General features: G+C 41.5%; 1 protein-coding gene across 2 annotated transcripts; it reads left to right on the top strand.

The window, feature by feature from the left end:
* The first annotated feature begins 157 nt into the window (after positions 1-157).
* LOC138976658 (ran-specific GTPase-activating protein-like) lies at positions 158-11,276 on the top strand. 2 transcript variants are annotated; one of them, XR_011459108.1, is made up of 7 exons: positions 158-255; positions 791-894; positions 3,289-3,446; positions 4,294-4,422; positions 6,983-7,045; positions 7,240-9,469; positions 9,506-11,276. XR_011459108.1 is itself a non-coding variant. In XM_070349530.1 (6 exons), the coding sequence occupies exons 1-6, from the start codon at positions 241-243 to the stop codon at positions 7,431-7,433; spliced, it is 663 nt and encodes a 220-aa protein (XP_070205631.1). In that variant the 5' UTR covers positions 158-240; the 3' UTR covers positions 7,434-11,276. The 2 variants fall into 2 exon arrangements, 1 of the variants encoding a protein (XP_070205631.1); XM_070349530.1 differs by having other exon boundaries at positions 7,240-11,276.
* Positions 11,277-12,770: the final 1,494 nt, after the last annotated feature.

Raw genomic sequence — 12,770 nt, 5'->3', positions numbered from 1 at the left:
AGCCTCGGACTAAATAAAGTACGGCGAAAAAATATTTTCTGTGAATTTTGGTATAAAAGTGATCTAATTTGATTCAATTTAAAAGTTTTTTTATTTTAATATAGGTTAATATTTCTCGTACTTTCAAAAATAAAAGTATTATTTTCATTACCGGAAATGGTCATAGTATCGGTAGTGATTGAGAGAAAAATTCAGCGGGAACGTTGTCTGTGACACCGATCTGAAAACATCGTCGAAGTCATGGCAGATGAGAAGGTGAATTGCTTATGAATGATGTATTTGATGTTACATGAAATAGATGGAGAGTATATTTTTTATTGACAGTGTTAGAATGTGCTGTTTAAAGCGGTTTCCAAGGGCGCTAGCAGACGCACTCTCGTTGTCAGTTCTTTTGTTCCAACGATTGCAGGAGAGAAAGAAACGGCCGAGTTTTTGTTGGTTTCTGGCAAACGACACTTTTACTGGAACTTTCGTAACAACAATAATGCAGTCTATGTTGGGCACAGGCTAATAGTATTTGGAGTTCTTTAGCTTACAGTTACATCAATACATCACTTTACATGCGAATGAGACTGGATAGTGTAGAGATGTTTTAACTTTTACTCTTTCTCAGATCTTGTTTTAACTTTTTCAGTGAAACTGAGAGATGCTAATGTTTTGATAGCAAGTATTGTCGGCAGCGATTTTATTCGATTGTTTATGGTCATGTCCAATATATGGAGGCACAGACAGAGATAGGCACCATAGTTTGATGATGTTACACTTACAGTTCAATGTATTTTGTTTTCAGGAGGAAGTCCCGGAGTCTCCAGAGATCCATTTTGAGCCAGTGGTGCAGCTGAAGCCTGTAGAAATCAAAACTTTGGAGGAGGATGAACATGTTTTGCTCACACTGTAAGTTGTAAGACAGAAAACGAGGAAGTGGGTATTTTTGTAATTGTATGCATTTGATGATGAATTAAAACGACGGGCGGACTGATTTAATGTGATGTTTGTCGTTTTCAATCTGAAACTGCACGCACCTTTAGTTTTCTCATTTACTGATGTTTTGTCTGATTTAAAAAAAATTGATAAAATCTTAGTCTAGGCTCTGTTTGATTTTTGAGCAAACAGTAAGTGAGTAACAATAATGAATCAAAAAACAAAGTTATTTTGTTGGAACGTTTGTTATTGACAAAACAATGCGTTACAATCACGAATACAGTGCTTCATTTTGTTTTAGAGCATGAGGGGTCAAATGACCCCTGACCACTGAAAATGAGGGGTGAATAAAACTGAAAGCCGCCATACGGGAGATAATCGAGCAGCAACCAACAACAACAACAAAAAATGTTATGGGGGGGGGGGGGGGGTGTATAAGAGACTGAGAGAGTCGCTCCAAACAGCAGCAACAGTAAATTTGAGTAATCTCAGAAGTCGGAGAATTTGTCTCCAAAATCGGAAGACAAACAGAAAAGATGTGATGTCAAACCCATGTGCACTGCACACCCTCGCCCATTTTCCCCTTCTCCCACGGGTTCAGTAAAAACAGAAAATATCTACCTTCGTCAGACTTACTGACAGCTACAGGAAGCTTGAAAGTGAGTTTGGTCTGTACAAGTCCACTGATTCCAGTTAGCTTTGCCTTCAGCTTCTTCACAGGAGGAGGCGGCATAGCGAAATTGTTCGTTAGATCAACGTGACGTCATGCTCAGTTTTTGAAACACAAGCAGAAATGAAAGACGCTTTCTGATTGGTTCCTCTCTGCAAAGCCAATGAATCAAATTCACTGACACACTTGTGATTCAGTGACTCACTTGTTTAATCTCAAGTCGGCGACCCCCGATCGCTAGCGTGGAGAAATCGGCAACGTAAATGGGGAAAAAAATTGTTTTTAAATGTGCGCCCGACGGGCGCATAGCACGGCTTTGCCGTGCGTCATTTTGAAAAATGACGCGTGAATGGCGCGGGCGCCCCGGCAAAATGAAGCACTGAATATGTCAACCCAACGGTTTTTTAACCCCTTCACTACCACAGTATAACAGCATTTTGGTATTGCTGTGTGCCAGGGCAAAATTTTGCTTTCTTCGGTAGGTTCACTAATCTGTTCACTGCTCGATCATTTATTGAGATATCTCTTAGATCTTTGGCATGTGTTTTGCTTATTTTATACCCTTGGTTATTATAGGATGACATGATCATTGGACTTTGTTTGTGATTGTTATAGTAAAAATTGATATAATGACCATTTTTGTCAAAAATTAGTTTCCGGACACACATTGCAGCACGTAAAACCACACAAAACACTGCTAAAACTGGTGTCAAACATCAGGTACTCACATTACAGCCCATAAAAATATTCTTCTGTGTGGTAATCCATAAATCACTTCTTGTGTAGAGCTTCCAGAACACTGTATTGCTTGAAAACGGGTCTACGAGTTGAGGTCTGACTTTCAGCCGCCATTGTGGAAGGATTCTCGGTTCTACACTTCTAACAAAGTTTTCACCACGTGGTACTAACTTATCCGAACGGTCAATGGGAAATAACTGTGTTTAGAACCCCTACAAGTACTTGGACAGTGGTTACCTCCCATTTAGTTTTCAGAAATGTCCTGAAATGTTGCTGATGCAAATCCCCCGTACTAGGTACGGTTATGGGCGCACGACAAACCGAAAATGACCATGTACCTAGTACGGGGTGGGCAATGAAGGGACTAAGTGCACAGACTAACATTAACAATAAGTAACAAGAACTTAGCTTGGCTGAGTTTTCAGCCGCTGGCTGGTAAACCGCAAGCGAATGAATGATTATATGGCGAAATGAATGACGTAACTTAAAAGGAATGACGTCAGCGTGGAAAGAGTGTCCGAAAGGTAAGTAGAACATGGCAGAGAGACAGACAAATAAAAGACAAATTACCTTTCTTGTTTTTTTTTATTCTGAATTTTGGAACGTTGGCAGTCTCTTTGTTTTTGGATTTAGTAACAATAATGAACATGCTGAAAAGGGTTATGTTACATACTGAGTAGAGCATGTATATCAAATGCTAAACCAGGAATCATGTTAACCGGATGGTTTTAGTATTTCACCAGAAACTTGTTCACAATATTAAACGTGAAATGAGCAGCGGGTCATTCATACTGCTTGATACTTCATACTGCTTGATACTTCATACTGCTTGATACTTCATACTGCTTGATACTTCATACTGCTTGATACTTCATTTGTCCGGTCTACAGTTAACTCAATAAGTGTTCATTTTGCCAACTCTTGCCATGATGTTCACTGAGCGTGTCTCTGTCTGCCAGGCGAGCCAAGTTGTTTCGTTTCGACAATGAAGCCGAGCCAGCCGAGTGGAAGGAACGCGGCACGGGGGAGGTGAAGATTCTGGAACACAAGAAGTCCAAGATGATCCGAATCCTGATGAGGCGAGACAAGACCCTCAAAATCTGTGCCAACCACTACAGTCAGTGCCTTGATGTGTTAGACGTGTCATGGTTAACCACTACAGTCAGTGCCTTGATGTGTTAGACGTGTCATGGTTAACCACTACAGTCAGTGCCTTGATGTGTTAGACGTGTCATGGTTAACCACTACAGTCAGTGCCTTGATGTGTTAGACGTGTCATGGTTAACCACTACAGTCAGTGCCTTGATGTGTTAGACGTGTCATGGTTAACCACTACAGTCAGTGCCTTGATGTGTTAGACGTGTCATGGTTAACCACTACAGTCAGTGCCTTGATGTGTTAGACGTGTCATGGTTAAGGAGGGGCGAGGTGTGGGCTGGAGTTTACAAATTGTCCGGCGTTTTAATGAGGTGTTGGACATGTTGAGGCTGGGCCTGGTTTTGATTCTTTACAGTCACTGTTTTTATTGGTACAGCCTAACAAAGACAGGATATAGTTGTGGGTTTTGCAGATTATCTCTGATTAGCTTTTGATCTATCTACTTTGTGTTGGTATACTTATGACATAGTGAAAGGAGAAATATGGTATGAAATTGTCAGTGTGTAGGTCCTAAGAGAGGATTGGTTAAGAGCTGGCCATGCATTTGCATGATTTAGTGGGGATAGTTATTGGTTGTGTCTTGCCTTCCTTTTAAAGATAAGCAGTGTCCTTTGATAAAAGAAACATGCAAGCTAACACAAATTTGATGTGAGAAAATATTCCCTTGGAAAAGTTTTCGTTATTGTCAAGGTTTACCAGGTGACGTGTTCTGGTCAGCTGCAGTTCTGTGATCTTTTTACGAGTTTGTGAGCAATATAAATGGCTTTCACAGTTTGTTGATGTAATGTTTTATAACTGTTGTGCAGTCACTCCCAGCATGCAGCTGAAGCCCAACTGTAACAGCGACCGTGCCTGGGTGTGGTCGACGTTAGCAGACTTTGCCGATGAAGAAGCCAAAGATGAGCTGCTGGCCATTCGCTTTGCTAATGCTGAAAGTGAGTAAAAGACTAGAGCAGACCTGTGCACATCTACGGTTTCTCCGTAATTTCTCCGATTTTTATATGTGTATGCAGAATACGGTGCTACGAATTTGTAATAAAAATTCTGAAATTCCGATGTTTTTTTCGTTTTTTTTCTGTTTTAAAATGTTTTGACCAATTAGTTGGCCGTTGCGCTGAAAAGACGTTTTCCGATTTACCGGAAGCGCGCGTGTTCTCAGCATTGAGTCTTTGTTCTTAGACTTAGTTCGTCCAGCGTCTGCGTGGCAACTTGTGATTAAAGTGAAACATGAAAAAGAAAATAAGAGTGCGAGATTCAGATAGTGAAGAGACCGCATCACGGTGGCCTAGTGGTAAGGCGTCCGCCCAGTGAGCGGGAGCTTGTGGGTTCGAACCCCGGCCGGGTCATACCTAAGACTTGAAAATTGGCAATCTAGTGGCTGCTCCGCCTGGCGTCTGGCATTATGGGTTTAGTGCTAGGACTGGTTGGTCCGGTGTCAGAATAATGTGACTGTGTGAGACATGAAGCCTGTGCTGCGACTTCTGTCTTCTGTGTGGTGCACGTTAAACGTCAAAGCAGCACCGCCCTGATATAACCCTTCGTGGTAGACTGGGCGTTAGGGGTTACATTGTGATAGGTGGTGAAGTGTTTTAGTTTTTCATGTTTGTTTAGATTTGCCTTTCATGCATTCATTGGGTGTTCATGTAGTAGTAGTATATAGGGGCGGCTATATTTGTTTGCCGAAGGACGCGAGGCCTTATTGGTGCCCCTTCTTTGTCAGATACTTTGCATGCCTAAATCCCTATTCTTTCAATGCTTTCAATCAAAGTCGTAAAAAAGGTTAAGAAATTTTGGAGAATTGTCCAAGAAGTTTTTGAAGGCGTCTACTGTGGGTGCGAATTTTATGTTAGCGGGTAGTGCATTCCAATTGTTAGCAACTCTATGAGAAAACGAAAACTTGCGCTTGTTAGTCTTACAGTGTTGAACAAAGATTTTTCCCTGGCTGTTTCTGGTGTTGTCTGTCTGCTTGAATGTGAATATTTTGTGCATGTCAATATCATCCACCCCATTTATAATTCTATATGTTTGTATTAGGTCACCCCTTGTCCTCCTTCCCTTCAGAGAGTGGAGGTCTAAGTATTGGAGTCTGTCCGCGTAAGACTTATCCCGGCACTCCTTTAGTATTTTAGTTGCTCGACGCTGCACCCTCTCAATTGTCTGAGACTCTCTTGAGGAATGGGCTCCACACCACATTTGCATATTCCACCAGTGGTCTCACAAAGGCTTTGTATAGCTTTAAGAAGGTGTCCTTGTCAAGAAATGAGAACGTTCGTTTGATAATGCCAATCCTCTGATTAGCTTTTGACACAACTCCTCGAATATGCGGGTCGAATGACAAATTGCTGTCGAAAACAACACCGATGTCCTTTTCCTCATCACATTCATTTATGTTTTCAATAGCATCATTGACAGTCATCACGTAGTCATATTTGGGATTCTTTTTACCAGAATGCAGAACATTGCACTTTGAAACATTAAAAAATAATTTCCATTTATTTGTCCAATCCTGAAGTAAGTGTATGTCTTTTTGCATGACTGAACTGTTTGTTGCTTTATTGTACAGCTTTGTATCATCCGCAAATATCTTCACTATACCACTAACCACATCTGGTAAGTCATTTATAAACACTGTAAATAGAACCGGCCCCAAAACGCTGCCCTGTGGAATTCCGCTGAGAACTGCTGCTTGGTTCGACGTTGCCTGTCCAACTCGTACCCTCTGGGACCGGCCACTCAGGAATGACCGAATCCAGGAAAGGACGCTGGAACTAAGCCCATACGAAGCAAGCTTTAGGAGTAATCTCTCATGCGGCACAGTATCGAAAGCCTTCTTAAAGTCACAGTAAATAATATCTATGGCTTCACCTTCATCAACAAATTTTGTGAGGTCTTCCATGACCTCTATGAGTTGAGTGACACAAGAACGTCTTTTTCTAAAACCATGCTGACAGTCAGCATATAAATTATTGTCTGTGAGATAAGACACTATAGAATCCCGAACAAGAGACTCCAATACCTTGCATGTTACACAGGTTAAGCTTACTGGTCTGTAGTTACCTGGTTCTGACTTAGTACCCTTTTTGAAAATAGCGGTTACCTCCGCTGTTTTCCAATCACCTGGTATATTTCCAGATTCCAAAGATTTGTTGAACAGCAAGCATAATGGGATAGATAGTTCATCACACAACTCCTTAAGTACCTTTGATGGGATTAGATCAGGCCCTTGGGCTTTATTTTCATCCAACTCTTTCAGTTTCTTTTTAACTGCTAAGGGTGTCACTCTCATCTCAGATAAGGATGCCCCATCTGAATAGCAGCCTTCCGTCATAGTCGGGATGTCTGACACGTCCTCGCGTGTAAAAACGCTAGAAAAATACTCATTTAAGGTTTCTGCCTTACCCATATCGTCAACCACAAAGGAACCATCCACCTTTTTCAAAGTGCTTATACCTGTAGAAGTCTTCATTCTCATAGCACAGTGCACTTCTGTTTCAGATGCTCAGAAGTTCAAGACAATTTTTGAAGAGTGTCAAGCCAAAGTGGATTCAAAGAAGCCAGGTAAGCATCGACAGGTGCATTCAGTTTGAAAGGAAGCTACCATCCACCTTCATCCAAGCATGCAAGGTGTTTTGGTTTATGGGAGCAACATAATCATCCCCCAGACACACACACTTTTACCCAAGTCTAGTCTGTACTCGGATATAAAAGGAATTGGGCTTCCATGGTTTCCATTTTTCACTCTATTTTTCCAGATGAGCCAGCTAACGGAGAGGCACCGAAGCCGAACGGTGATGCCAAGACGGAAGAAAAGGTCACAGAGTCGGAGGATAAACTGGCGGACAAGCTGGGCGACCTTTCTGTGAAGGAGTCAGCAGGGGGGGACTCAGTTCCCCAGGCCACGGAATCCGACAAGAAAGACACAGAAAAGGGGGAGGGGAAAGACTGAAGATACTTGTATGTTTGTGGGTGTGAAGAGTAAGAGTGGGGATGGATAAAGAACGGTGCTGTTTGAATGATGGAATGTAGAAAGTGTGTTGATTGGTTGAAGACATGGTGTGAGGTGGGTGTGTGAAGAGTAAGAGTGGGGATGGATGAAGAACGGTGCTGTTTGAATGATGGAATGTAGAAAGTGTGTTGATTGGTTGAAGACATGGTGTGAGGTGGGTGTGTGAAGAGTAAGAGTGGGGATGGATGAAGAACGGTGCTGTTTGAATGATGGAATGTAGAAAGTGTGTTGATTGGTTGAAGACATGGTGTGAGGTGGGTGTGTGAAGAGTAAGAGTGGGGATGGATGAAGAACGGTGCTGTTTGAATGATGGAATGTAGAAAGTGTGTTGATTGGTTGAAGACATGGTGTGAGGTGGGTGTGTGAAGAGTAAGAGTGGGGATGGATGAAGAACGGTGCTGTTTGAATGATGGAATGTAGAAAGTGTGTTGATTGGTTGAAGACATGGTGTGAGGTGGGTGTGTGAAGAGTAAGAGTGGGGATGGATGAAGAACGGTGCTGTTTGAATGGAATGTAGAAAGTGTGTTGGTTGTTTGAAGACATGGTGTGAGTTGGGTGTGTGTGTGTGTGAAGAGTAAGAGTGGGGATGGATAAAGAACGGTGCTGTTTGAATGATGGAATGTAGAAAGTGTGTTGGTTGTTTGAAGACAAGGTGTCAGTTGGGTGTGTGTGTGTGAGAGCTGGCCTTTGTGAGTCCTAGCGTTTGTCAGGTGTGCTTGGTCTTTGTCTTGTGCTTTGCTCCAAGATAAACATCTAGTCATGGTTTAAAAACAAGTAGTTATGGAATTATGTTTAGAAAAGAAGTAGTTTTGTTATTACTGAAATATTTGTTCAAGATAAAATGTTTTGAAGTAAAGACATTACTGCCACTAGGAAAATGAGCTACTGATTAGCAACCTACTTTTTTTTAAAACTTATTTGGATTACTTTTTTTGCGGATTTTGGAGAAATGTAAAAATGAGAAACTTGTGTGCTCGGATGAGCATCAGTTTGAATGGATTTATTTTTTAATGTCCGCACCCCTCAAATTTTTAGGGCTTATTCAAGTTATTGCTTTTCTTAAGTGGGATCCCTGAATAGGGAAAATATAGGTTAAGAGGATTTATTTTATTTGACTAGGTGCGAAGCAAACATTGAGGCAGTGACCAAGCGTGTGTAGCCTGACCCTGGTGGATGTTTTATGTCCTGTGTGAGTGTGTAGCCTGACCCTGGTGGATGTTTTATGTCCTGTGTGAGTGTGTAGCCTGACCCTGGTGGATGTTTTATGTCCTGTGTGAGTGTGTGCTGCTGTGGAATAGATGATGAGACAAGTAACAGTTCAGTATGTTCCAGTCTTGCTATTTATTTGTACCTTTGTGGTCTGTGCTAAGATCTTAGCTGTGAGGGTTTTTCCTGCTGCCCTCAGTGTTTTCCATGCAAGTGTTCATACATGAGAATGGTTCAGTGCATTTGTGCTTCACATATTTCCCGAGGAAAGGTTCATGAAGAAAGAGAGCAAAGAAAACAATTGACGTTTATGCCTTTTTATAGAAGCTTCACGGAGAAAGAGAGCTGAGAAAAACAAATGACGTTTATGCCTTTTTATAGAAGCTTCACGGAGAAAGAGAGCTGAGAAAAACAAATGACGTTTATATGCCTTTTTGTAGAAGCTTCACAGAGAAAGAGTGCAAAGAAAAACAATTGACGTTTATGCCTTTTTTTTGATTAAGTTGGAATAATTTTAGGGAGGTCGGAGGTTTACAGAAATTGGCATTAATATCACTGGTTATGTTTACTGCATATGATTTAAGTTTAATGTTTGTACCTGGAAACGCTCTTCCAAGTGTTTAAAGTATTTCTCAGTCACCATTGTATAATTCTGTTTTTCTGCGCACCAAATGATTTATCAACTAGTCCGCTACGCATACAGGCAACATACAGGCAACATACAGGCAACATACGGGCAACATACGGGAAAGAGGAAGGTTTTGTGTTGAGTAGTTTTGTATTGTTAGCCGGGGTGTCTGACACAGGTAGTTTTGTATTGTTAGCCGTGGTGTCTGACACAGGTAGTTTTGTTATGGTTGCTTACCTGTGAACTGAAACAGTGACATGAGAGAGTGCAGTGTGGTCAGATGACAAGACGCGAGCCAGTCCAACTCGAGCAACACAGTGTGTTCTTGTCCAGTCTGGACCCTGGGATTTGTATCTTGGCCAATATTTCTCTCACGTTGAGACCACTTGCTAACAGCCTTCTAGGACAGTACGTTTTGTTGTGGGTGCTCTACAGTGTAATTGTAAAGTTTGTTTTGTGCCACTAGGATGCACATTTTACAGTCATGTTGAGAATGCCAAGTTACTGAGGTACCATTAGATATTTCTTAGTAACTTGTGACTGCTGTTGAGCATAGCGTATTGATTTTACACTGTTTGTCGTAGCTACGCTAGGAATGATTGTAGAGGTTTTACTTGTCAGACATTACGGGGAACATGTACATGAGAGAGAGAGGTGGGAAGATTTGTCATAGTGTTGTCAAGATGCTGCTGCTGATGTTTTCACCTCAATTGTGTTCTCAAGTTTACGGCACGCATGCTGACTTTCATTTCCTGAGGGTGGGGTGCAGTTCTGATGAGTTGGCCAACACTGCAGTCTGTGCTAGCCAGAGAAGTAACCCATGATGATTTGGATAGTGACAGTATAGCAGCATGATTTGGATAGTGACAGTATAGCAGCATGATTTGGATAGTGACAGTATAGCAGCATGATTTGGATAGTGACAGTATAGCAGCATGAATCGACTCTGTCTACCTCACAGCTGTTGGGTAAGAAGCTGGGATCTGGGGAAGATAAATCTACCCGTTTTGTTTATTTCTTTTTTATGTGCAAGCCAATGTTCGTTTATTTGCAGCAAAAACACAAGATCACAATAAATCTGATTCTGAATTGTCTCTTTATGCAGCTGCTGATAAGTGATAAAAGCAAAAGATTGTGAATTGTCTCTTTATGCAGCTGCTAAGTGATAAAAGCAAAAGATTGTGAATTGTCTCTTTATGCAGCTGCTGATAAGTGATAAAAGCAAAAGATTGTGAATTGTCTCTTTATGCAGCTGCTGATAAGTGATAAAAGCAAAAGATTGTGAATTGTCTCTTTATGCAGCTGCTAAGTGATAAAAGCAAAAGATTGTGAATCAAGTAATGGGTTAGTGCATTTGTAAACAGGAATCGCTTGACAAGTGGCCCCCTTCATCCCCCCCTTCCTCGTCCTGATATGGCTCTGCGTAGTCGGCTGGACGTTAAGCAACAAATAAACAAACAAACAAAAGATTGTGAATTGTCTCTTTATGAAGCTGCTAAGTGATAAAAGCAAAAGGCGGGTCAAGAAGTGTATGTTTAGGGAGGATCTACTGAAATACAAACCCTTTTGATTCCAAGACTTGCATTACTTATATCCAAAGCAACGGGAAGTAGTATTGCAGACATTGTGCTTGTCTTCTGTCGATGATCTGTTGCCGTGTGCCGGTCCCATGTTTCCATGTCCTCATTGGTCTCTGAAATGTCAGTTATTGATGTACCCAACTCTGAAATGTCAGTTATTGATGTACCCAACTCTGAAATGTCTTATTGTGGTACTAACTGTTGTGGGGTTTTGCACAGAACTTTGTTAGGTTGCAGTCCCCGTCATCCCCTGCATCCCTGCCCCAAACTCCTGATTATTTTTTTATGATTTTAACCGACAGATGCGAAAGATAGTGTACTTCTGTCTTGAAAAAAGTTGTGAGATTAAATATTGTCAGAAAATATAAATTGTGTTTCTGTGTTTTGCAGTCAGATGGCGAAAGAGTGAGTAACTTTTGATTGTGTGTGTGTGAGAGAGATGAGTTTTCACTCTTGTTTCCGGAGCAGCATTTATATGGAAGCTAATCTTGTTGGACTCTAGGACTAGGAGTGAAACATTTTCTGCACTTGAAATACTGACTGTTTAATGAACATCAGCTTTTTCACAGACAACACATGAAATTACACTTTCAGAACCACAAGGCCCATATCAAACTTCAAAACGCATCATGCTTCATCTTTATTGCTTGTAATTCACATGAAGACATGTTTGCTATCAAAAATATCATGGACAGTCCTGCTTAAAAATGTAATACATTAACGTAAACTACAACACCCTCGGGTACCGGTACCCATATGAAAGTTGCTCTGAGCTTTCAGTGAAGAATTGTATGAACTTGTTTGTGCCAAGTGTCCTTTCAGCAACAAATTTGTACATGCAGTAAACAAGAACCTCATCAGCCTTAATTTTGTGCTTATAAAATATCATGTATTGCACTTTACTATTTGCCCAGGAAAGCAAGATTGCAAACATAATCTTTGTTATATCTTTTTAAATGATAATTACATGTACAAAGAGAAATCTGTAGTTGGAAATACTTTGTTCATGTTCAGAGCACTTATCTATATTTTGTCAAGCGCTTCTGTCCCTTACTTCCTTAGATCTCCATTTTAACATTTATTAAAGGCACATTTAATAACATCACTAGGTCCTGAAGCACATCTTTAATTGTGAAAATAAACAAAAAAAGAAAAGGTGTAATCTACAGTGCAATTTCTATCCTTGATTGAAGAGTAACAAGCAGATACAGGACAGATAGGAGGAACCCATTGCCCTTACCCGTGGCCCCACAACTACCACAGTGGTAGATACAGAACAGATAGGAGGAACCCATTGCCCTTACCCGTGGCCCCACAACTAACACAGTAGTAGATACAGGACAGATAGGAGGAACCCATTGCCCTTACCCGTGGCCCCACAACAACCACAGTGGTAGATACAGGACAGATAGGAGGAACCCATTGCCCCACAACTACCACAGTGGTAGATATAGGACAGATAGGAGGAACCCATTGCCCTTACCCGTGGCCCCACAACTACCACAGTGGTAGATATAGGACAGATAGGAGGAACCCATTGCCCTTACCCTGGCCCCACAACTACCACAGTGGTAGATACAGGACAGATAGGAGGAACCCATGGCCCTTACCCTTGGCCCCACAACTACCACAGTGGTAGATACAGGACAGATAGGAGGAACCCATGGCCCCACAACTACCACAGTGGTAGATATAGGACAGATAGGAACCCATTGCCCCACAACTACCACAGTGGTAGATACAGGACAGATAGGAGGAACCCGTTGCCCCACAACTACCACAGTGGTAGATACAGGACAGATAGGAGGAACCCATTGCCCCACAACTACCACAGTGGTAGATACAGGACAGATAGGAGGAACC

Source organism: Littorina saxatilis, linkage group LG9 (genome assembly GCF_037325665.1).
Source record: "Littorina saxatilis isolate snail1 linkage group LG9, US_GU_Lsax_2.0, whole genome shotgun sequence".
NCBI classification, from domain to species: Eukaryota; Metazoa; Mollusca; class Gastropoda; order Littorinimorpha; family Littorinidae; genus Littorina; species Littorina saxatilis.
The sequence above is the reverse complement of the archived record's forward strand: the minus strand, read 5'-3'. Positions and strand labels throughout refer to the sequence as shown.

Excerpts from the sequence above, each read along its gene's own strand:
- LOC138976658 (XM_070349530.1), top strand. Across the intron at positions 4,423-6,982 it reads TCGCTTTGCTAATGCTGAAA|ATGCTCAGAAGTTCAAGACA; the intron begins GTGAGTAAAAGA and ends CTTCTGTTTCAG. Across the intron at positions 7,046-7,239 it reads AGTGGATTCAAAGAAGCCAG|ATGAGCCAGCTAACGGAGAG; the intron begins GTAAGCATCGAC and ends CTATTTTTCCAG.